Raw genomic sequence first — 25,609 nt, 5'->3', positions numbered from 1 at the left:
CATCTTCACCTCCATCACTTGAAATTCCAGGTGTGAAAGGAGGGGGGAGGATTCAACTGCCTAAGTTTCAGGTAGTGTGATGCTCCAGGGAATATGGGACATTTGTGAGGAGATAGCAGGTATGATGCAGAACCAGGGCTTTCTGGAGCCTTGGCTTGTTCAGCCCTCCCTGGCCCACATACTCTGAGAAAGAAGACAGCGAGTGCAGGACTGTCTTGAGAGGACCAGGATAAAAATTTCCTATATTGACCTGAGCTGGGGGGAGCTGTGCCTATGGGGAGGAGAAGGTGGGAGAAATGGATCAACCAGGTGTTCCATGCCATAGTCTCAGTATAAAATGGATCCTCAGAGGACCCTCTGGTGTGCTGGCTGGGATGGGGTTTGTCATCTCTTCTGTAGATGTTTCTGTATCCAGTTTTCTCACCAGGTAAGAAGAGGGTTCCCCAGGACATGTTGTCTTCTCCTGCCTCCTCGAGTAGGATGGGCTTGGCTTTCATGGACTGGGACCCTGAACTTGGGCACTGCCATCTGCTGCCAAGTCCAATTTGGAATTTTGCTGGTCAGGAGGTAATGACCAGCTGAGGACCATGCATTCCATATTTGCATATTTGTATATAGTTGTATGTAATTAACCATGATACTTTTTATTACTATTTATTATTTCATTAAACCTATTTTTTTTTCAAACCTTAAAGTTTCTTTCCCTTACTCCCCTTTCTATCCCTTATTCCCCTTTCTATCTGCCCCAGAGGGGTAGTGGGGGGATAAGAGAGCATCTGTCAACCTGGTTACTAGCTAAAATTGTGACATGGATAAGGATTTGTCATCTCTGAAACCCGACAGAGAAAAAATGAGCACCAAGCTGGAAGGCCAAGGGTCTGCTGAGGAATGTTTTGGGACAATCTGACCACTCCTGGAGGCAAAGGGTGGCATCAGACCTGGAATGGGAGCAGACAAACGAAAACACTGTCAGGGCATTTATCGTCAAATCTCTTTTATCTATAATAATTTCAATGTGATGTTAATTATTAATTGAAAACAGCACTGGGCCAAATTGTAATGCCAGTGGAGTGCCATAAACATGAAATAATTCTGCTAAAGTGTGTGGCTTTCCTCCTGTGCAGTCAGGATCATAATACTGACACATAACAAGCACAGTGGGAGTAGTCAGCAACTTTGGGCCAGACTGAGATCTTTGTACACCCAGACTGTGTGAGCCTTTCCCCAGCTACACTGAACAGATGAAGTTATCACATTTGTCTCTGTAATGTTCCTCCAGGGTTGCCTTGGGTAACTGATAACAACAATGCCATCCCATGCCACTTAGGAGATAAATCTTATTTTTATTATGCTATGAAGTTGGAAAGTTCAAAGCTGGTTGGCTGGTGTTCAGTGGAAAGCTCAGCAGCATACCCTATATATTGCAAGAGATGGGAGGGACCAGCTTCTTTTTCCATGGCAAAAATGGGCTCCAAGATCTTCTCCCTCTGCCTAACATTTCTACTCTGTCATGTACATGGTACTCCAGTCTCTGTAAGTAGAAACCTGATTTCTACAGGGTCATCTCAGTCCAGAGACATCTTATACCTTACACTGGTTGTATTTTGTTCTCTTGCAGGACAGGCTTCTCTCCAATAAAGCTGGTGAGTACTCTGTGAGCTCTTTGGAATTTTGAGGCATTGGTTTTGCTTGCTGGGTGCCACCACCTCTGAACCCCTAATGTTCTGTCTTGCAGCTGCTGATGCTGAAGTTGGTGAGATAGTCAAAGACATTCCAGATATAAACTTAGGTAAGTTCATGTCTAAATTCTCATAAGGCCTGAAAAATTGTGATTAAAATGCTGAACTTTTAGTATTGTAAAGAAGACGTGGGTGACTGATGGTCAGGTAACCAGAAAAATAGAATTGAGCTTTAAATTATCTTCCTCTGGCTATGATGCATGGATCTATGGCTGTAACCCTGTGTAAACGAGGGGTGCAGAAATCTTTCACTTCTAAAGTATGGACAGATCCATTGGACAGGCTCTGGATTCCCACCATCTCTGGATGCTTTTTATCAGGTTTTACAAAGTGGACAATATCTTAGATTGTTACTGAGCTTGTACATAAATGGGAAGGAAATCAAATGGAAATGACACATAGCACTGCATCGTCTTCCTCTATTTTTTAGTTTCTTTCCAGGTATCTTTTGATGGTGCACTGTACAATGCTCTTCCTGATGTATTACTCAGTATTTCTGTATTCTTTAGAATATTGTCTCATTCCATGACTGCTGCTGCCTGACAGCAACAAGAATTTATGAAGCTAGACATGGATAATAGTGACCACCAGATTTTCACCACCAAAAATGCAGATATTACTCAGCAGTCAATACTGAATAGAAGCTACCATTACTCTTAGGCCTGTGCCTATATTTCAGTGTAAAGAAAAAGATCTCTATTTTTCTGTAAATGCTTGAGGATACTAATCTCATATAAGTGGGCTCAATATGGTTTATGAGGTGACATACATTTGATATTTAATTTACATTATTTTTCATAAAATTTCTTTTCAGCTGCTGGACTGGATCTCTTCCAGGGTGATATCTTGCTCTCTGTAAGTAATAAAAACCTTGTATTTATCACTTGTCCTAACTGTAATTTTGGTATGAAGAGGCCCATCTCTCCACCATATATATATCACCAGCTGTTAATTCCCTTTTCAGCAAGATCAGCGAAATGCCCTACAAAATGAGTCCTACAGATGGACATTCCCCATTCCATACATTCTGGGTGATGACCTAGGTAATGCTGATACTTTATTCTGGTTTTAGATCCAATCCTTATTTATGCTGGAGTCATACTGTGATATAAAATTTCCCTTTTTCAGAACTGGGTTTCTCACACTTAAATTCACTAATAATTCGATTGCTCCTTTATACCAAAACCCTTTTTTTTTTTTTTTTTTTTTTCTGCTATCATAACAAAACACAATTTTATCAGCTTCTGTGATTTTTTTTCAATAATTTTTCTTTTGGTCCCATGCATCTGCCTGCGTGCATACCTTGGATGTGTGTTTTCCAGATCTGAATGCCAAAGCTGTCATTCTTCAGACATTTGAAATGTTCCGTCTTAAGTCTTGTGTTGACTTCAAGCCCTATGAAGGAGAGAAAACTTACATAATCTTTAGGAAAGAAACTGGGTAAGGCTTCATCAGCTCTTCCACTTTCCTACATCAAGTTGTTTGCCATTTCAGTGGTTGGGTGAAATGACTCCCATGTATGTCCTTTTAACTTACCAAGTGCTCAAATAGTCAGAAGTCAGGTTTTGAAGTCTTTTTAAAAGCCAGGTTAAAAAAATTATGAAAAGCCAGTTTATTGGAATATTGCTATTGTTTTGACATGGCTCTTCTTTAATGAAAGGTTATCTCAAGCTCTTAAAAGGTTTTATACTCAGTTTTCAGGAACTGGAAGTATTTGTTTTATTTTCCACAAGTAAACATGTTTTTAAAGAGCATGTAGAAAGGCACAAAAATCTTCTCACTATGTCAGCTTTGAATATTTCTTGGTCTCCCAGCACTTCATGAGGCCTAGGGGCACTGATGTTTCTTCCATCACCTGCTACTTGAGTAAAGTGTCCTGTGACCCTTCTCTTAAAGCAATGTGCAAGCACCATGATTTTTGGGGGGTCAGTGCTGAAAAGTGGAAAACTCTTGCTAGCAGCTATTCAGGAGGTCCTGGGCTCAAGCTCTTTGCTTTCAATACCCACAGCAGTGTGTTCAGAGCTGCTTCAACAAGCTTAACCTGGCAGAGCTTTGTGATGTGCAAAAGATGCTGCAGTCCCAGGAGATGCTCTTGGGCAGCTGCCTCTCCTGCCACCCTCAGGCTACCCCTGAGAATCCCAAGGAATTGGCTGAGGAGCCTGATTTTGGCTGACTGCCAAAAATCTCAGTCTGTTTTTCACAGGTTTACTGCTTCTATGCACATATTGTGTTTCTTGGCAAAGTGGCAGCTGATATGGGATGAAACTGCTGTGGATCTCAGAGGTCAGCTTGTCTAACATGAAGGATGTGTAAAGGGCTGCTGCCCCCCTGCAAGTGACAGTATGGGTTTTTTTGTGGCTTAATCTGCTCTCAGAGCAGAGTTTCTGTAGAGTATCAAGGCACTTGGTCAGCCCCTGAATAATGATTTATGTTACTCCTTATAATTTTAAACCTGCTTTCATATTAGTATAAATCCAGTGAGCAGACTGAGACCATAAATAGAAGAAACCTTGACTCAACAGACACTAAGACCTCTTTTTTTTTCAGTTGTTGGTCCATGGTGGGTAAGCTAAATACTGGGCAGGTCCTCTCTATTGGGGAAAGGTGTGACTACAAAGCAATTGTGGAACACGAGATCCTTCATGCTTTGGGATTTTACCATGAGCAGTCAAGGACAGACAGGGATGACTATGTGACCATCTGGTGGGATCAAATTAATACAGGTGGGTTTTGACCTTCAAGTCCTATTTTGTGAAGTGCAGAATCACCAGTTGCTTATTTTCTCTTTTACATTTTATAACATTGCTACAGATATTATTTTAAAGGCACTAGGTCACACCTGAGAACCCTGTAAATCAAACTGTAGATATAGCTGGATTCTTATACAACTTCTCTTGTGAAAAACCAGAGAGTACCTAGGGCCAGAAGAGAGAGACCTTTCTTGGAAGATAGAAGATTATATTTCCCCTTTGGCCCTTGGTCTGCTCTCTTATTTTAAACACATCACTTCCCCACTCTGAGTCTGTTTTCTCTTGCTGTGTAATGCAAATTGTAAACTTGCTGGGATAATCTGTGGGGATCCCAGCACGTCCTTAGCTTTGAGGTGGTGGTTCTTTAACATAAGGACTTCTCAAACTCTGAAAGAATTCAGGTTTTCCTGGAACTGGAAAGACTTATTTTGTACATAGAGAAGTCTTAAAGTGCTTAAATCAGACAGGACACATAAAAGGGAGCTCTGCCCTGCTCTGCCCTGTCTTTGGATTGCTTCAAGCTGAAAGGCCATGTACATTACCACTTGCCTCTGCCCTGCAATTGCAGTGTCTTTTAGGGTGGTTGAACAGTAGATGGGCTGTGGATATTAATTTGCAGACTGTTATTTTTATTGTTAGGAGCAGCACTCAAAGCAATTTACTTCGTTACTGACTTGGTCTTATCCTGAATCATGGTGGGAAGATGATGATATTAATAGTATCTAAATTCTGATTTTTGGGCTCTTTTTTTACTCTGCATTGTAGCTAACCTCCTCCAAAGTAAGAAGACTTACAGTGCACTTAAAATGCACTATTGTGAGCTCCACAATGTACAGAAGTATGGGAAAGCTAAACAAACCAGTGCCCAATCCATGATTCCCCTCTACCCTTCAAAAAAATCCACCATTGCATCCTCTCAAATTACTTGTGGTGTATTCAGAAACCACAAATCTGGAACACAAAAAAAAAATTAAGACTGAAAGATGGACTTTAGTGTGACACTGTTCTGAATGGAGTACTGGGGCTGCTCTGACACCATTACAGTCAATTCTTAAATTCTGTAGGTTTCTACCCATCCTATAGAATGGCATTTCCCTGAAAGGCAAATTCCTTTAGTAGAAAACTTCTGCTGAAGCCATTTAAAAAAATTTCTGCTACTCTAGAGGGAAGGAAGGCAGATGTGACTGTGCCCTCTGTGTGTGTGCAATCCCCAAAGAAATACCATGGTAGCAAGTTTGCCAAATGCATCTGAATAAACTGCAGTGCAGATAGCTGGCTGGTGAGAGGAGAAATCCTCTGTTCATGTTGCTCTTGGCAGAAAAGCAAGTAAGCGTTTTTAGAATAAAAACAGAGTCACTTCAGAATGAAAACACACAAGGCAGTCAAATGAAACTGCCCCCTGGCTCATTTCTTGTGAAAACGTAGAAAAGTTACTCTTTGCCTTGAAACGATCTTAAAAAATATCATTAAACATATCTCTGTTTATGGCCAAGATTTTGTCCCCAGCTATAAAAAGTGATAGCACACAGTGAGATCTCACTCTTTTTGATAAAAGGTGGAATTCAAGTATCAAATAAAACAATGCCAAGCTCTTACACAATCTCAAGCCTTGAGCTGAAGACCTTTGTGCCCAGAATAGACTTGCAAAAGGGAAGGGCAGCCTTTGCCCAGAGAAAATGTACCTACCCACCAAGGGTAGCCATGTACTGCTTTTTCCTGGAGAAAGAATGCCAAATGTTGTGAAAATATTTGTAGATGGAAATCCTGGCCACCTCTATTCCACACCAAAGTATGTGGAATGGCTCCTTCTCCCTGCCCTATCAGACACTGTCATAATTAAAAAAAAAGGTCTCTAAGAAACCATGAGAAACACTTTTACAAAAGACATTACAATAGAAATATAGCAACATTGCCAATCTAAAGTAAAAACATCTTGGTTTTGTCCCTAGATTCCTAATTAATTCTTTGCTTCAAAGAAGAACAGACCCTGAAGGTACTCCAGGAGTGCCTGGAGTCGTATCTGCCCCTTTAATGAGTAGAGGACTCCAAGGCCTCTCCATGTCTATATATTTTCTAAGATTCTAGGAATCATTTGCATCCGTACTCATAGGCTTTCAAATGGAATACATTAAGCCTTAAATTTAGTCCTTCAGGATGCTTACTATTAGACCATCTAATCCTACCTCCTATAAATCCCATTCTTTACAGCTCACTGATAACTTGATTTTGAGCTTACTGAAGTGAGGGCACAGAACTGCAATCTGAAAACACTGCTTTGTTGTCCAAATGACTTCATATATCCATCTCACTACCTTTGAATATTTTAATATTTCTCTTAATATACATTTAAATATTTATTTTAATTTTTTTGTTTTCATTGCTTTCGGTTATGTAAGCTCTGCCTCAGAATGCCATATCCAAGGGGTCAAGGTAAAACCGTCTCCTTTCCTATTTCAATAAAGATGAAGCATTTTGCTGTTCTTTTACCAGGCCAAGAACACAATTTTGAGAAGTATGATGACAGCTACATCACTGATTTGAACACCCCCTATGACTACGAATCAGTGATGCACTATGCACCGTTTTCATTTAACAAAAATGAAAGCATCCCCACAATCACAACAAAGATACCAGAATTTAATGACATCATTGGACAACGTCTGGACCTCAGTGCCATTGATCTGGAAAGACTGAATCGCATGTACAACTGCAGTAAGTCACAATACAGCCATGGCAAACTCTTTGTACTTTGTTCTGATTTACCTCCCTTATGTCTCTAAACCCACAAAAACCCTTTTCAGGTACTCTTGAGGTGGTATAAGAGAGGGCCTGTGGTCTTCATTCTCTTCTCATTTCTCTCTTTGATTCTGCTACTGTCATTATTTCTGTAAATGTTCATTTATGAACTTTTTTATAACGAAAACTTTTCCGTTTGCATTCTTCTGTGTTGTTCCTAGGGTTCAGGTGTGTGGCTGTGCTCTGCTGGTGTGTGGTGAGGTGAATGCAACTGTTCTTTGTCCTCTTTTAGTGATATTTGGTTTTAATTAGCTTATGTTGCATCTGGAATCTTCTAAGTCTGGAGTCTGACATCCAGTTGGTTGCTAAGCTGGAGATGTTACCACCGTGTGTGGTTATTAGCAAGAAGTTATTGTGCCCATGGGTCTGGCAAAAGAAACAACAACTTGCAGGCAAATTGAGCTGAACTGGCCTAAGGTAGCTGGGTGGACTTGGCTTGGAGTGGAAGAACATTGCTCATATTCATCAAGTAGACAAGTGAGCCACAAATAACAACAACCTCCAGCAGAGGTTAAACGTTCACAAAGGGACTTCTATCTCCAAGGCTTATGTGTGGGTACAAGGACAGCCACCACCAGTCCCTGTGCCAGCTGGGGCACTTAGCAGATATTGTTAACCTTCTGCAATGGCTAAACATTGGTATGTTTAATATTTTAAATTATATTTAAGTATATTCATGGCCTTAAGCTCTGTAAGCTTCAGAGGTTTAGGTTGGATATTAGGAAAAAATTCTTTACAGAGAGGGTGATCAGGCATTGGAATGGGCTGCCCAGGGAGGGGGTGGATTCTCTGTCCCTGGAGGTTTTTAAAAAGAGGCTGATGTGGCACTGAGTGCCATGGGCTGGGAACCACGAGGGGAGTGGATCAAGGGTTGGACACTTGATGATCTCAGAGCTCCTTTCCAACCCAGCTGATTTCTATGATTTCAATGTATCTTTTTGCAGGCAATCCTCCAGGAATCAAGTTTTCCTCTTTGAGTCTCTGGGGACATATCTACTGGGGATTACACTTTCTCTAGAAGATGTCTATATTAGTGTAAACAACCCCTCCTCCCACCAAATTAGAGCAGAAATTTTGTTTTAAATGAGATACCGCTTTGGAAGTAACCACGTGTGCATTTTTTTTTTTCCAGCTTCAACTCATACTTTTTTGGACCATTGTTCTTTTGAGCTTGAAAATATCTGTGGCATGATCCAGGGCACCAGAGATGATCTAGACTGGGTCCATGAAAAGGGCAATGCTACAGGGCAACAAGACCACACACTTGCTGGGCGCTGTAGAGGTAAAAAAGCAGTAGAGCTCATTCGTATGGAAAAAGGGGCTGCTGGGATAATGGTCCCTTGTGTATGTTTGTGCTGGTCTGTGTGCTTTCAATTCAGTGTCTTTAACAGCTTCTCTGAACCTGTCATTATAGTCAACCCTTGAGAATACCAAGCCCTGACAACTCTGAAAACACAGGATTAAATTACTGTTTTTTAAGATACTACCCAGCAAGCATCCGAGTTGTAATTATTTCGTGTTAAGCAAAAAACCCTTTTTCTTTTCCTGTGTCTTTACCCTTGCGTTTATGGTTGCACTGGATGCTCTCATTAAGTTTTGTCAACAGAGTGGAATGTTTTCCACACCAGGAAGATAAAAGGGGACAAAGAACAATCTTAACTAGAGACTTTTTAAGTGGAAAGGGATTTACAACTTCCAAAGTCTGACCAGCAGTTGTGTTACCTGTTGATAAGGATGAAACAGCACTCATAGGCACTCATAAATGTTGTGTTTGTAAAGCAAACGTTAAGTTAAGCTTGAGGAGTCCTGGTTCTGGAGCTAGAAGAAAGTTGCAGTGTATTTTATGAGAGGAGTGTAAAGATTTCTCTTTTTCACTTGGCAATTATGCCATTTTCAAAAGAAAAAAATAATCTCAAATGGTGTCATTACATTTTTTTCCATTTATGTGACCCAACCCCTGGGAAAGAAAACATCCTCAGCCTCTTATAATGCTGGTATTTATTAGATTAAGTTCAAGAATGCAATAGAACTCAGTAAAACCATCTGACACCTTCTATAAGTGAATTCCTCTAATCCTCATCTGATTTTTTCACCCTCTCTCTCCTTTCCTTTTTTTTTCTTTCTTTCCCCATTTAGTATCATTGCACCTGAAAAAGAATTCAGCTGATTTTAAAAAAAAATAAAATCCAATCAGTCTAAAGTAAGCACTTAACTTCCACTTATGCTTTAGCATGTAGTGATTTGGTGCAAAACAGGTACAGATGTTCTCTGAACTGTTCCTCTCTGGAGAGGGGTGGGTGCCTCTGAGGGTCTCCAGAGTGCCTAAAGGAACTGACTGAGTAGGGAGATGTCTCCTTTTGGAGTTGTTTGAAGGCTCATTGACTCCATCAGGAATTTAGACATTTTTGGAGAATCACTTCTGCAGCCATCTCAAGTGGAGACTAATTTTATTTTTCTAACACAGGTGGATTATATTTTGCCCAGATAGTTTGACTGTTTTGATTTTTATTTGTTTACTGGCTGAACTGAAGGTAGGAAAGGACAGCCTAAAGCTTAAAGAGGAGATGGCAGCCTGGCTCTGGATTTGATCCCTGTTTCTCCATGCTGAAGTCTAAGGCCATATCCTAACTGCCACAGGTGCCTCATGTAGACATTATTTGACATGATTTACCAAAAAGGGGGACTTTGATACCACATTAAGCTCAGCAATGAAAGTAGATACCTGAATGAGGCTCACAGTCCTGTTTCCCACTTGGAGGAAGAGTGAACATACTTCTGTTCAATTTAAATATGTTAAACAGAAATTTAACTTATGGTGAAGTGTCATATGGGTGTGTAAAACACTTGGGTATCTCTGGGAAGGTTTCTGTGGGTATGAGCTCAAAGCTTTGTTGCTGTGTTGGGAGGTAATGGAGAATCTTCCTCTCCCATGGTTAGAGGGAGCAGAATGAAGAGGTTGATCACCTTCACTGACCATGCAGGAAGCTGTGCTGCATTTATGTATCTCTGGGTTTAACTGATAATACCCCAGATATTACCCTGGGCAAGGGAGCAACCCCCAACAGAAGAAGATTTCATACAAGAACTAAAAGAATGTCCCATGTTTCTTTACTCATAGGCTATAATGAGTAACTAAAGAGCAATGCAGTAAGGTAAGAGATGATATGACCATATGACAGTAAGATATGTGTGCAAATCTTGTAAATACAAGAATAAAATCAGACATCTCAAATCTAAAGAATACTTCAGAACATATTAGTGGGAAATTAAACTAGAGAGGCAGGAATTCTTAACTGATTTCCACAAACTGAGCAGCTGAGTTTTGAAAAATCTTTGGCCAAGATGTAAAGAAGAGCTTCATGTTAAAGGGTAGGAGAGGGCTAGTTCTGTGTCTAACTCCTTTTTATTATCTTCACTACTGATAATTTCTTATTGTCCTCTTTACAAGATAATACTGCTTAGGTATCTTCAGATCATCTTCCCTTTCAACCAAGCTAAAAATATGTTTATTAGTTACTTGCAGTCAGCATTTAATCCTCCATCTCATCTTTGACATCCCTGAGGCTGCAACTACTTATTAGACCAAGAAATGCAAACCTGACACGAGGTGCCAGCAGTGAGCTCTGTATAGGAGCTAAACTACTTGTTCTCTTTTTATCCTGTTCTACCTTGGATGGTTACTGATACCATTTCCTTTCTTGTTAAGTACTACACTTTAACCTACTAAAGAAGTGGACTTGATGTGATGAATTTACACTGTGCAGCTGGCAAGAAACCTGGGAAGAGATGGTGACACTCTCCATTTCCTTCACAGATGCTGGCTATTTCATGTACTTCAGCACCAGCTCTGGCAAGGCAGAGGAGGTGGCAGTTTTAGAGTCTCGAATCCTTTATCCAAAGAGAACTCAGCAGTGCCTCCAGTTCTTCTATAAGATTACAGGAAGCCCTTCAGACAAGCTGATCATCTGGCTGAAGGAGGATGATGGCACTGGGAATGTTCGCAAGATGAGGAAAATTCAAACCTTTCAAGGTAATTCTGGAAATATGAGTATATAGAGTGTCAGGGGAGAAAAGGTTGGCTCGCTGAGTCCACGGAGGCAGTGGGTTAGCTCAGAAATCAAAACCGCCAGAATGTCTTGCAATCTGGCTAAAAATTTTGGTATTAATTGTGTGCTTTTAACAGTGAAACTATGTGTTCTAATAATGTCATGTAGGTGCTCCACAGCAGAAGTCACAATTTCCTAATAATGTTAGATTATACTCAGAGATTGAGAGAGACCTCAGACTCTTCTGGAGCTGATTTAGATTCAGTTGATTAGATCTCCACTGGCTGTGATGTGATCTGGCAGTGAGCTGCACAGGTGGACCTGTACTCATCTGCAGTCAAAGAATGCCAGCCTGTTTTTTATATGGTTGGCAATATGAAAACATAAATAATTTTGGAAATATGGACCGAGTTCCCACTTGGGGTGATTTTGCTAAATAGGACAAATTCATCCACTGTGGCACTATGTCTTTATTTATCTTGTCAAAACCCAAGACCTGTACTAACTTGCCTGTACCAAGCTGCAGCAACTTGCAGGGATAAGTACCTGGAAAAGCAGCAGCAGCAGCAATTAATTCTAACATGTTTCATCAGTGACTCCCACCCACTTGTTATGACTTGGCTTTTAGCTCTTTAGAGCAGAGACTGCAATTCTCTGATGTGTAAAGACTTCTCACACAATGTATCCAGAGCATTTTGATCACAGGGAAATGTGAGTGTATTATAATCACAATACCAGCTTCAGATCTCCAGCCTTCAGGACCCTGTGAGTGGTCCAGTTGTCTAAAAATGCATCTGGAGTGGATGGCTAGGAATAAGCTGCTTTAAAATATCCCTAATGATATTGATGACAATGTTTTCTTGCCCTTCACAAAAGCGGATGCTGACCACGACTGGAAAATTGCCCACGTAACTCTCAATGCCCAGAAGAAGTTTCGTTACGTCTTCCAAGGACTAAAAGGCAGCCCCAACTCTTCAACTGGTGGGATTGCAATCGATGACATCACTCTGACAGAGACCCCCTGTCCCACGGCAGTGTGGGTCATTCGGAATTTCAGCCAAATCCTCGAGAAACCATCGAGTGATGTTATCCAAAGCCCCCGGTTTTATAGCCCGGAGGGTTATGGTTTTGGCATAAGTTTGCATCCCAGATCTACCATAAGTGGCTACAGTAGGATTGCCTTTCACTTGTGCAGTGGAGAGAATGATGGTGTCCTGGAGTGGCCAGCCCTGAACCGCCAAGCTGTGCTCACAGTGCTGGACCAGGACCCTGATGTCTCAAAAAGGATGTCCTCAAGCAAAAGCTTCACCACACGCAAAGACCATTTAAGTCCAGGTAAGTGGTGTCTGCCTGGAGGAATGATGAAAATTGAAATCCAGAGCATCTGAGTTGGAGGACGGAGTGTAGAACCCCAGAGCTGGGCAACTTTTGTTACGTTTCACAGTTTGGGACACTGTCCTGTGTGTGGCTTTCCTGTGTGTGACTCAGAATTCTTGTCTGCAAAAAGTCATCTAGTGTGATAAGTGACAGACAGAAGGCTGGTGTTACTGTGAGCAGTCCCTGGGATACAGAGTTCTCCTAAGAGCTGGCAGTTCCCATTCTACATGTGGTTTGCCCATTAAGATATGTGACATATCTTAAGGCTGGGAAAACTAGGTTTGTTCAGCTTTGAGAAGAGAAGGCTTAGGGGAGACCCAATTGCAATGTTCTGGTACTTAAAGGGGGGCACAGTTGCTTCTGGGAAGATTCTGATTGAACACAAGCAGAAAATTTTTCACCCTGAGGACAGTCAGGCTCTGGAATGGTCTCCCAGGGGAAGCAGTGAATTCCCCCACTTTGGAAAGTTTTAAGTGTCAGATTAATGGTGTGCTGAGACATCTCATATAAACAATAATATTGGAAGGGTTGGACCAGATGATCCCTGAGGTCCCTTCCAGCCTGACATTCTATGAATCTGTGATATCACCAGAGGATGGTGCAATGCCAGCAGGGTGCTGTATTCCCATTATTAAAGCAACAAGAATGCAAGTTAAAGCTGCATTATGGAGGCTTGTTTAACTTCAAGCTATATGGTCACAATACAGAGTGTTCACAATGTAGCTGTATTTAAGAAAAAAATACCTGAAAACACCTGTGGGATCAGTCTGCAGCATTTGAAGCCTGTCTTGCTTGCCTGGGTGTAGACTTCAGATTATGGACTGGTTCAGATAGGGGCTACCTTTTAACTCCAGATATATGCAGCATGTAGCACCACAGTTCTACATCCATCCCTAGAATACCCCATGGATATGGTAATTCAAGGAAATAAGAACAGGACCACATTGAATATGGTAGAGAATAAAATACTAGAGGGTAATCTCTATCCCTTTTCACTTTATCCAGTGGAAGTTTAGTACACACTTTTTTCAGTAGGAAGTTTTAAACCTTGGTTATCAATATGTTTAACAGAACCATAGCAATGAACAAAATCCACTAGACTAATCCAGAGGTACTTGAAAACTGATGAAGTGCCCTTGAGCCAGAGGGAGCTCTTAGCTGGAGACAACGAGGAGGTAATTTGTGTTTGGATAGCCCTTAATGAAGGGATTAGTGCAATTTCAGTTCTCTTGTGGACACTAAAAGTCCTCATGCAGACCACATCTAAGGATCTGCTGGCACCCATAATTTGTCATTTGTCTGTGATTTGTTTGTGCATTTCAGCTCTGAGCTTGATTGTGCAGCATCAGTCCTGTTTAACAGGGTAGTGCAGGAAAATGTCATGTCATACTTCCAGCTGCAGAACTTTGTGGTTCTTATTTTCCACTCTTACTCTTTTTGCAGAGGATAACAGAACCTTGATATGGGATAAGCCATCACTTACTGGAATATTTGATGCCTCATGCAATTGCTATAGAAGTAGATCATGGGGTTGGACTAACTTCATATCCCACAGCCAGATGAGAAGGAGAAGCTTCCTGAAAAATGATGACCTGATTATTTTTGCAGATTTTAATGGTAAAGACTCTTATCCTGATTCTGTTTACAAAAATTAATAATAATAAAAAAAAAAAATTAAAAGGGTAATCCTTTCTATCTCTTTTCATACATTCGAACAACTATTGCCACCAGCCTCTGAACTATCTACTCTCCTAATGGGCACGAGCTTTTAAAAGCATTTTTGTGTCTTAGTTTCAGGTGGGTGATGTTGGCTAAAGTAATTGTGAGTTCATAGGAATCTAAATGGCAATGATTTATTGAAGGCTAACTTCTTAGACATCATTAAGCACCCTAACCTATATATATGGCTACATATATATAGGTTAGCTATATAGCTATGTGCACTTCTAAGCACTGAACATAATAAAATGCCTTCCTCATGGTGTTTATTTGCCAAAGAGAATAGCCACCCTTGGCATACTTTTTCAAGCTACAGGATACCTGACTAGTTACCATAATTTCAATATTATTTTCTACCTTGTGTTTTAAGTATTCTAAACTTGCTCTGTATGGTGAGAGCTCTGTAAAAGGCCACAGGTCAAGGAGTATCCACCCTGTGAGTCCCTGGCATGAACAATACTACATATAGCAGCACTCACTCTTACCCAGTGTCTTTTTCCTCTATTTCCTTTTTTTTAAAAGATATAATTCACCTCAGCTACATTGAAGTACCTGTTGAACCTCAGCCATATTCTTTCCTGGAAGAATTCATTCTTGAAAGGGAGAAAAGAGAAGCCCTGGCTATGGAGCCCATTCAGGAACAGCTGCCTCATCTTGCAGACCCATGTGAACCAAACCCTTGTCAGAATGATGGAGTCTGTGTCAATGTGAAAGGGAGACCAAGCTGCAGGTACCACAGGCCTCTTCCCTGCTTACCTTGACTTTCTTCTGAGCCAAATCTTGCAGCTAATAAGTATTCAGAGCCACAGACCTCAGAGTCTGAGCCACTAGGTTTTCAAGAAACAGTAGGAACAAAATGCTTCCCTGCAGACAGGTTTCTACTAGCAGTAGAAACTAGTAGGCAAAGAAACCCCATTTTGTGATGCTTCCGGGGGGATACAAGTAGCAAACAAGATGGAAATGTTGTGACCTCAATCTCTCTCTAATGGGAACTATTCCAGGCTACTGAGTGTCAGGAATTTGAGATGGGCTTATAGGGCAGGACAAAACTCATGGTTCATGTGACTCTGTGCTTTGTATTCCCAGGTGCCTATCAGGACAAGCCTTTTTCTTTACTGGTGAGAGGTGTCAATCGAGACAGATCCATGGGGACATCCTGGGAATGGCAATTGGTGGAATTGCTGGAACCATTGTTTTAACCATAGTCCTCATTTCCCTGATGGCTAGAAGATAAAATGCTGCAGGGGTATCAATCTCAGCCTGGTTTGTTTTGTTTGGTTTTTGTTGTTTGGTTTTTTTTTTTTTTTCCATAGTTTGTAATAAATCTGGTTTCAGTGAAAAACTATGAACTCAATTTGTAGAATATCAGTCAGCATATGGTTGAAATATTCTATCAACACCATGGCAGCACCTTGCTTACCCTGTAGGACTTAGCAGGTAATGAACATCATGTAGAACTTCTGCCTAGTGAAAATTCACACCTTGTTTCTCTTGTGTATTCTTTGAAAGTTTGGTTTCTTCATCCACTAGCAAGAAGTCGTGCTTAAAGTCTATGCATTTACTCTGAGCCAGAGTTCAAAGTTAATAACTGCTAGAACCTCTCAAAAACTGAAAGAGGTCACACAAAAGCACATATAATAAGATTTTAGAAATGTTCCTGTAGAAGTTACTCAAGAAATCTAGAGGGTACAAATCCATAGTTAGGCAAATCAGTGTATCAGTCATTTTCTACAGAGCTGTGCTGGTTTACAGAAGCTAATTACATTTTTCATAGTATATTTAGTATATATTATTTAGTATATATTTAGTATATTTTGGCCAATTCTCTAGCAGGGAAATAATTCCACATTAAAGACAGCTTTCTTTCTAGAAGGACTCTTCCCATATGGTTTTCAAATATCCATGTGTAAATCTATTCTCTGGGCAAAATCCAAAGGGATTTTGAACATCTATGAAGCTCCCTTGGTTTCAGGCAGGAGTGGATGAAAGTAGAGCAGATCATCAGGTATCACAGGATCTCTGGTGGTTACAATTAAAATCACATCCCTTTGGAAATCACCAGTCAGTGAGAGACATGGGAGTGTAGGAAGATGAACTGGGTCTTTGATACTGATGGGTGCTGGATAAGGTGTTGACACCCTGGAATTTATTGCAGATGACAGGAGGTGACTGATCTGATATGTCCCAAGATCTCTGCTTTCAAGGTCCCCATCAGTTTCCACACTTAGGGACATGGTTTGGCTCTGGGCTCGGTACAGTTAGGTTAATGGTTGGATCTTAAAGGTCTTTTCCAACCAAAATTCTTCTTCTAATCATACCTGCTCACAACTATTAACAGCCTGTTGGAGCTGCTGCCAAAGAAGGAATGAGCAGAACTTGACCATCCCAGGACTTGGTGAGTCTCAGGCAGACATTCATCTCTCTGTATCTGCCCTCCCCACCACACACCCAGTGTCTTACCAGTTGGTAACAAGGTGGGTGAGGCAAATTCATCAGCAAAAAGCACTGTGGGGATGGGTGGTGGCTGTTGGTAATCCCACTACTCACCTTTGCCTGTGCCAGAGACATAATTCTTGCTGCTTAGAATGGGTAGGAGGGATATGGGGTGTCTGCTGCCTTGTGTTTACCATTTTTCCTCCACTCAGCACTCCCAGCTTGTTTCCTCTCCCCTTTCATCTTGCTCTGTGTATAAATACACGTGAAACCCTGACCCCAAGTCTTTAAGACTGGCACAGTGAATTTCTCAGCTGCTTCTCTTTCATGAACTTTTCTTTTTTCATGGTTTTTGTAGCACTGCCAATGGGCTTGCCTTTGAAGAGCCACCCAAAGATTTGCCCTTCAGTGCCAGACAGTTCAACATCACATCCTGATTTCTCATTCACATGCAACTGGTACCCACATTTAGCTAAAATGGGAGGTGTGGTGAAACCTCAGGGGTGAAATGTCTGCAGAGATAAGGTGTGGTGGGACTGTGCTGACTACATAGACTTGTGTAGTTTATGTAAAATTGATTCAAACTCAGTGGGAGTGGATGGTTCTGCAGCAGCTTAAAACTGTAGAAGGTACTTCCAAGATGGGTTAGACCAAATGGATGTCCAAAGGCAGATTTTGCTTGGAACAGTGTGCAAATGTCTGATTTCCAAGTTTCCACTGGCCATAGAGTTCAAAGAGATTCTGGATTTTCAAATATTTCTTAATCTCTGGGTGTGCTCTAGTTTTAGTATTATATCTACATCTTCAAGCAGAAAGAAATTGCTTTCAGTATAAGTAATACCTTTGATTGATGCTTGTTTATTGTCTTCAGTCATCTCCACCTACCCACCCCAAGCCATCACACATGCCTGCAACTGCATGCAACAGCTTCCCAACCCAGCTCATCCCAAAGTCTGGGGAACATGTTCACCACTTGTAAGTGTGGGCCTGATTCCCAGCAACCAAATTGGGCTGGACTCCTTGACAGAAGTATTTAATGCTGGCCTCAAATCCAAGTCTTCATGAGTCTGCCTAGCATATTTTTCATTGTTTTGTAACATTTGTGTGCACTATAAATGCTTTGCAGGCTCTCTCATAGCCCTCTGCTTAAGACAGGAGTCCTGCCTTTAGAGGTATACAAGCTTGGAAATAACTGATTCCACAAATGTAGTTATTAGAGCAATAATTTATATAAAACCTTTCATCCTGCCTGGCACATGACAGTTTATATTCACTGCAGAGTTGACTCTCTGAGCCCTCCAAATGTTCTTCTCCTCTGAGAGGAGATCCAAACATACAGACTTTACACAAGAGACTCCTTGCATTCTTAACACTACTATGCATTAAATAAATGCAGTCCCCTCTGTGGTAGAGGACAGCAACCAACTCTGTCTTGCCACACTACATATCAAGGGAAGGACAATTAGAGTGAAGGATATAAAGATTCCTTTTCAAAAAAAGTGCCACATGGAGACTTCAGTACATTCCACCTGAAAAAAAAAAAAAAAAAAAAAAAAAAAACCCACACAGGAATCATCATGATCTCCATTTGATCCAAGTCAATAGTGAAGATCTGAAATGGACCTTCTCAGCTGTGAATCTTTGGTTCCAGAAAGTCTTAAATAGAAAGTGGAGAGCACTATACCCTATGGCCTTTCCAGACAGAGGAGAAGCTGTGAGGTACTTTTGTATCTACACAAACCTTTAGAATCATTCAGTGAGTTGATAGAGGAAATACAAACCCCACTGGGCTGTTTGTAGCACTGCAATTCATGGCTCAGTATTGCACAGTGCTAAGCACCCTCTTATAGGCTGAGAATTCTTCACTCCCAATGTCTTCATGTCTTCTCCAGCACTTGAATCCTTCCAAATTTGAAAAATCATCTCTTCTGGGATTGGCAGCCCTTGTAAAATTCCACCTCTCCAAGCTTCCCTGCCTTACGTGGTGACCAGAAATGATTATTCCAGCAGAATGCACCAAGGCACAGTTCAGTCAAAGTGAAGCAGTCCACTCCTTGATAACTCAGAGGTGCTTTTTGTATGTGTCTTAGAAAGGGCAGAGTTCCTTTCAGAATTATGTTATTTAGCATTTGAAGTGCCTCAGTTAAGTAAAGAATATGACTTGGAAGTGTTTTCAGAGGAAGAGGTGGATGGCTCTGAAGAAGATACTGTGTATTTCCCTGAAAAAAAAAAAAAAAAAAAAAAAAAAGCCTGGTGGTTAGACATAAGGAAAGATTAGAGGGGACATGTTAGCACTGCAAGGTACGGACAGTTAGACCTGTCCTGATGACCCAGGTGGCTTTGACTTGGTCTGCAGCCCTGAGACTAGCTGGATTATAGCAATATCAGCAACCACAGAAGTCAATGTTTTTGGTGACACAGTTGGGATATGTCAGCTTGAACCAATGGTTGTGCCACAGCATAGTGATTACACAAATTGGGCATCTTAGTGGTCTTCCTTCAGCATGGGGATGCATCTAAAACACAAGCTCTTGGGATGAATCCCACCTCCCTCCCTCTTGTGACCACCAGGCTCTAATCTAACACCCAGGTGCACAGAGCCCAAGAGCAGAGAGTGCTGAAAATCTGTGAATTTCAGGTGGCAACAGCATAGGAGGCAGATGTGGGCAAATCTCACTCTTGTGTGAGGCTGTAGCACAATCAGAGACTGACTTCTTTTTCCATTATCTGTCTAATAAACAGACTATTAAAAAGCAGCTCTTTCCCTACATTAAACTCCTTCATATCCCACTTTGACCAAGTGTCACCATCTTCTCTCAGCAATGGGAAGATGGTGACATTTAGGAAGGAAATTACTCATAGTTTTCAGCAATGCTTTTTGCAAAATAAAGTCATAACTGAAATGGTGATATCCATAAACTGACTGCCAGAGAACTTTAGGAGATATGCAACTCCAGCTGTAAATGAACTAAGGAGCACTGTGCCATGGTACCATTGGGCCCAAACAAAAGCTGAGGTGGTGGGTTTTAGAACTGGTGAAACATGGCACCATCCAACACTTGTTTTAGCTTTGGACAGTTATGTTGCTAACATTATGCTGCAATCATGAGCAATGCTTGGAATTCCAATGATTTATTACTTGAATTGAGAAGAATTGATTGAATGAGAAGATGAACTACATAGATAGGCACCTAGATTGATAGATATCAGCATAAAACAGACCCTGAGGGTGAGTATGCAGGCAAAACCTTGTTTGTGCTTCAGCAAGAGAGATCTCTGGGCACATACCTGTTTTCCCACATAAGTTGTTAAAGGTTCTTGAAAATGGATAGCTCATAGCAAGCATTGGTGTCACCAGGATCAGGGAGGTTGACTGAAAGAGAAAATTACATTTTGTCAAAAGCCTAGAACCTTCTTTGTGGCCATACTGAGGAGAAGAAAAAAAAAAAGTTTGCAATAAAATGTTGTCAAGTGGTGAAAGCAATCCATGGAAGGACATGTTAGATATTTGTGAGGCATCAAGTTCACCCATTTTTATGTTTGTGAGGGTGATGAAGGAGATCAGCTTTAAAAAACCCTACATGACTCAAATTGCCTGCCTCTAACTTAGCCAGGGAACATGGCTTCAGCTTCAGTTTTTTGTATCAGACAGGACAGGGTTCTGGTTCTTTATCTGAGGGAGTATGTCCATTAAGGTAGCCAGAAAAGCAAAGATTTATATTCTTGGGGATGGTCACTGAAGGCAAATAGCTTGAGATAATCAGAGGCAAATTTAACTTGCCACACTAGAGGGCATTGGAACACAACTTTGTACAAAAAGGAAAAGAGGAAAATTTTGCTGTTGAAATGAAGTTTCTATTTTTTGCTCTGGAGCGGCTTGAGAATTTAATGGGATTTTGCTTGAAGATATGTTAAAAAAATATGGGAAACACATATTTTTCTGTTCAGTTCTTTTCCATTTATTAGGTTGTATTATGGTGTGGAAAATTAGGCTGTTTTGTGCATTGTCACCTGTACCATAAAGTGGTAGAGGAAGAAAGCAAATGAGTCACATCTAAAAAGTTTGATCAAGGACTTTGATCTTTATTTATTCATAATTAGAAGAACTGCCAAGGAAATGTTCCACAGTTCCAGCTACCTGCTTCCAGCTTTCACAGCTTCAGATAGAGCTGGAAGTTCCTGGCCCAGGAGATTTTATCTGAAAAGAAGTTCGCAATAGGGATTCAAGCCTTAACAACTTGTTCTCTCTACTTCCCTCTGATGGATGTGTCAGTACAGGAGGTAGTGGAGAAACTGACATGCTTAATAATGGTTGTATTGGTTATTCCTGTTTTCCTTCTAGTTTCCTGGGTAGAGTTTTTCCCACAGCCAGAAAAGCACCATGTCCTGCAGATGTCATTTTCAAGCCAGAAAGAAGCAATAGTTCTAGAAAGTGCATTATGAAATGTTCCCAGACCTGAATTCCCAGGAGCAGTTCTCCTTCAGAATAATCTGGAATACTTGCTTAAAAAAATCTTAGAGAATGATTCTAGGGATCTTAAATGAAGAAATGTAAGACAGAAACTGCAATTTCCTGTCTTGTCCTGACACAAGATCTGGATGTGGTTGATTGTTGGAGTACATTAAACTTGCTGCTCTGCTTGGGTTATCATAGAATCATAGAATCACAGAATGGTTTGGGGTTGGGTTAAAGTTCCATCCTACTAGTTCCATTCCACTGCCATGGCAGGGACACCTCCCATAGACCAGGCTGCTCCAAGCCCCATCCAACCTGGCCTTGAACAGTTCCAGGGATCGGGCAGCCACAGCCTCCCTGAGCAACCTGTGCCAGTGTCTCACCACCCTTGTGGTGGAGAATTTTTTCCTAATGTCTGACCTAACCATAGGCTGCCTCCTCCTGGGCTTTCAGAATATTGCTGGGAAGGAGATGCAAGACTCACTACTAGGTCAAATATGATTTAATGTCTTCATTAAAAATGTAGATTGGGAATTGTGCACCCTTGGCAAGTCTGCAGACGACACAAAGGTGCAAGGAGTGGCTCACTGAGCAGGTGAGTCTGATGTGACTCTGGGGGACCTCAGCAGGCTGGAGAAATGGGATGACAGGAATCTTACCAAGTTCAGCATAGGGAAATGTGAAGCCTGCCTCTCCCTGAGGAGGGACAACCCCATGCAACAGGACATGCTGAGGGCCATTTGAATGGGAAGGAGCAAAGACAGAACCAAGATTTTTCCAGGGGTGCCCAGTGAAAGGACAAGAGGCAGTGGGAACAAACAGAGGAAAAGCCACTGTGTAAGTTTGGGCTGGGATACAGTTAATGTTCCCAGTAGCTGCCACAGGGCTGGTTTGGTTTTATGCTGAAAGCAATGTTGATAATGCAGAGATGGTTTCCTTGTTGCTTACAGGGTCAAAGTCTTTTCTACATCCCACTCCATCCCACCAGCCAATAAGCTGTGGGTGCAAAAGAAGTTAGGAAGGGACAGAGCTTGGGAGCTGACCCTGGCTGACCAGAAGGATAATCCACACTATATGGCATCATACTCATCATATAAAGCTTGGGGAATGAGAAGGAAAAGGGGGACATTCAGGGTGATGGGGTTTGTCTTCCCAAGCAAGTACCACATGCAATGGAACCCTGGTGTCCTGGAGAGAGCTGAACATTTGCCTGCCCATGGGAAGCAGTGAATGAATTCCTTGTTTTTCTTTGCTTTTATGTGTCACTTCTGCTTTATTGATTAAATTGCTTTTATTTCAACCCAGGAGTTTTATCACTTTTACCCTTCCAATTTTCATCCCCCATTCCACTGGGGAGGAGTGAGCTCAGGTGCTGGCTGGGGTTAAACTACAAGACCTACTTGAAAAAAACAACAGCTTTTCCACTGTGAGGGTGATGAAGCACAGGAAAAGGCTGCATAAAGAGATTGTGCAGCCTCCATCCTTGGGCAACTCAAAACCCAACTGGACATGGCTCTGAGCTTTAATTGACCATGGTTTGAGAGATAGGGTGGTACTAGCTGATCTCTGATCTGACAGTACAGCCTTAAGGGACTCCTTAATTCTACTGAGGCCATGTACCCATCTATCTCAATTATGCTGTCTTTTAAAGTCCACTTCCCAGTTCTCTAGAAATACCTCTACAGGCTCTTCTGAATAAACTCTGTCCAGATACCAAGATAAAAGTAAGCCCTATTGTTATATGTGACACTAGCATTTAAAACCATTTCTTTCCCCACCCCAAGTCCTAGTGTAAGATTCTAATGCCTTCGATCCTTCACCCAGCCTGTATGGCTTCCTTGGGAAGACATTGTAAATGCAGAAGTGTAAGTAGAAGCAAGCATTTTTTTATTAGAATTCACAGAGTTTACCACCCTCATGCAGCTATCCCAGATAGAGGAATCTCATTCCTGTTATTTTTTTGTTCCTGGCTGAAGCTTTTCCATATTCTGTATCTGGGGATGTGGCCCCTCTTGTTCAGGAGTGCAGATGAACACACCTTTGAGACCAGTGGGAGGAGAATAACAAACTCTGCACCCACAACAAATCTTCAGCCATCAGAGTTCTTGGTGAGGTGAATATTAATCCACTGCCCCAGCTTTTGACCCTCTCTCAGTACTATAAGACTAATCTGGGTCACTGACACTGTGACCCCCCTGTGTGCTCAGCCTCCTGTATTCTGCTTTAGGAAGTTTCCAAAGCCTCACTGTAAATGCATTTAAATCTGTGGTTTTCCACCTTTGTTCACTCTTAGAGACCATTCCCCAGCCTTTCTAATGGGCAGCAGTGGCTTAATGCCAAGAAAAGTTTTGCACTTGAGTGGATCCAAGGTTCCTGCAGCCCAACTGCTGCTTATCCAACATGGGCTGTGGCAGAGGCCATAAACTGAAATGGAAGAAATTTCATTTAATCATAAGAAAAAGTGAGGTTTTTGCTGAGGGTGGCAAAACACTAAACCTTTTTTTTTTTTTTTTGTCCAAAGACTTAGCAAATTCTTCAGCTTTAGAGATACTGAATGACCTGACAGAAAAATGTCCCAAGCAACCTCTCCTGGTTTGCCTTGAGCAATGGGTTTGAACTAGATGATCTCTGGAGGTTCTTTCCAACCTCAACTGTTCCATGATTCTGTGCCATCTCTGTTCAGCAGGAACCACACCTGTGTTTCTGTCCTTGGCAGCCATTTTCCTGAGGCACTGAGCAAAATTAATTTTTTCTTTCAAAGACAGTAGTGGAGCTGGCTTTCCACTTTAATGTAAATGCCTGTCCTGAGCAGAGGTGCTTCCAGGCATCTATTCAATCTGTGTTTCAGTGCAAGGATGAGTGCAAGAGTCACTGGGCCAGAGAAAGTCTCTGCAGAAGGAAGAGAAGCCTTTCAGCATCTTCCTTAAGGATAAAGTCCTTGTTTGCAACATTATTTCTTAAGTTTTTAGACACTCAGCAGCAACCCGAGTTGCTCCACTTCAAGGAGTATGTTCAGGTCACTTGGTTCCAGAACTACATTCAGTTACCTTCTATATTTGCTCACTGAATTTTTAATTATCTGCTGCACATAGACATGTTTCTGACAAAAAATTGGTACTTCCTCCCATTTTCTGTTCCCAGAACTAGGTGCAGACTTACCTGTCTCCTTGTCTGCATTCAAGTTGCAATATTTAAACCTTTTCCTGCTCAGAGCTGAGGGGCATCTCTTACAAGACATTCCCTTCACATTTCTCTTGTGAATAAATAATGGTGCCACTGAAGTTTTATCTTTTCTAATTTAAAGTTTGAGTTACATTTTGTTGTTTACTTCTTGTGGAATTATAGCAAATAACCACCAACCTCCTTTTCACTTTTTACCAATTACAGGTGAATGAACTTTAAAAAAGAGGAGATATTAACATTTATGTGTTTTCTCTTTCTTAGACTAGTTTTAATAAATAATTCAGACTATAAAGTGCATTTGAATCAAAGGACACTTGAAGAATGTTGCACAAGTAACAGCTGCATCAGTGACTCTGAAATACATTCTCGGTGAAGGTTCTAACCTTTGTTTGCTGTGAACTCCATTTGGACACTGAATTCCTCTTCAGCAGGGCTTCTAGGATCTATTTGTTAAAAAAAAATAATCAATAGGTAAATACAGCAATTCAAATTCCAATAGTATTTTCATGTAGTATAAGAAATAGTTTGAATTCTTACCTTCTTATCCCAGAGAGTCCCAAACACCAAAATGAATAAGCCCTAGGAGACAGATAATTAAAAAAATACAGTTTGATAACACGAATGTTTTAATGGCAGTGCCTCATAGTTATCTCAAATGTTGTTCATGTTGACTATTTAAATTTTGTTCTCTGTGATGGAAAGCTTTTTTTCTAACTGCATCTCACATAATGAACTGCTGATGTGATCAGACTTCTCCAAGCCTGGCCTACTTTAACTGTGTGTATATCTGGTGTACAGAAGTGACACAGATGGTTTGCTGTCACTAAACATATTTGGAAGCAGTGACCTTTGTGTATAGAAGACATGTCCTGTTTATGCTCCCCAGAGAAGCAAGCAGGCTCACAGTATTAAAGGTAAGGGAGTCTGGGCTGACGGATACCATTTTGAAGCCATTTCTAAGAGACAGATTATATATAACTACTGTGTCCTTAAGAAATCCTGTTGTATTTAGATCCTACCTCAATATGTTGTTGCAAAAATCATACTTACTGAAAACTCTCAATCATGTTCATTTTGGTCAGCTCTCTTTATTACTGGTACTGCTCAGCT

General features: G+C 41.1%; 2 protein-coding genes across 11 annotated transcripts in view; one reads left to right on the top strand and one right to left on the bottom strand.

Annotated features, from left to right (window-relative positions):
- MEP1A (meprin A subunit alpha) overlaps positions 1-15,905 on the top strand; it is a 93,367-nt gene extending 77,462 nt beyond the window's left edge. The window contains exons 1-14 of one of the 2 annotated variants that reach the window (XM_071742101.1): positions 1,404-1,533; positions 1,619-1,643; positions 1,736-1,789; positions 2,554-2,594; positions 2,704-2,782; positions 3,062-3,179; positions 4,287-4,462; positions 6,980-7,201; positions 8,418-8,567; positions 11,100-11,315; positions 12,208-12,666; positions 14,152-14,325; positions 14,950-15,157; positions 15,514-15,905. In XM_071742101.1, coding sequence (XP_071598202.1) covers positions 1,456-1,533; positions 1,619-1,643; positions 1,736-1,789; positions 2,554-2,594; positions 2,704-2,782; positions 3,062-3,179; positions 4,287-4,462; positions 6,980-7,201; positions 8,418-8,567; positions 11,100-11,315; positions 12,208-12,666; positions 14,152-14,325; positions 14,950-15,157; positions 15,514-15,661 — 2,148 coding nt within the window. In that variant the 5' untranslated portion in view covers positions 1,404-1,455 and the 3' untranslated portion in view covers positions 15,662-15,905. Of the gene's footprint in view, positions 1-1,403; positions 1,534-1,618; positions 1,644-1,735; positions 1,790-2,553; positions 2,595-2,703; positions 2,783-3,061; positions 3,180-4,286; positions 4,463-6,979; positions 7,202-8,417; positions 8,568-11,099; positions 11,316-12,207; positions 12,667-14,151; positions 14,326-14,949; positions 15,158-15,513 lie in introns of those variants that run through there. The other variant, XM_071742102.1, reaches the window with a different exon arrangement.
- A 2,165-nt stretch (positions 15,906-18,070) lies between these two features.
- Positions 18,071-25,609, bottom strand: part of ADGRF5 (adhesion G protein-coupled receptor F5) — a 50,069-nt gene continuing 42,530 nt past the window's right edge. For 7 of the 9 annotated variants that reach the window (XM_071742098.1, XM_071742092.1, XM_071742091.1 and 4 more), the window contains 3 exons: positions 25,037-25,078; positions 24,883-24,942; positions 20,021-20,233 (listed from right to left, as the gene is read on the bottom strand). In XM_071742098.1, the coding sequence (XP_071598199.1) occupies positions 20,036-20,233; positions 24,883-24,942; positions 25,037-25,078 (300 nt within the window). In that variant the 3' untranslated portion in view covers positions 20,021-20,035. Of the gene's footprint in view, positions 19,080-20,020; positions 20,234-20,922; positions 24,206-24,882; positions 24,943-25,036; positions 25,079-25,609 lie in introns of those variants that run through there. The other 2 variants (XM_071742097.1, XM_071742100.1) reach the window with 2 other exon arrangements.

The sequence above is a fragment of the Heliangelus exortis genome, chromosome 3, assembly GCF_036169615.1.
Source record: "Heliangelus exortis chromosome 3, bHelExo1.hap1, whole genome shotgun sequence".
Lineage (NCBI taxonomy): Eukaryota > Metazoa > Chordata > Aves > Apodiformes > Trochilidae > Heliangelus > Heliangelus exortis.
Note: the sequence above shows the minus strand (reverse complement) of the source record. Positions and strands in the feature narration are given on the sequence as shown.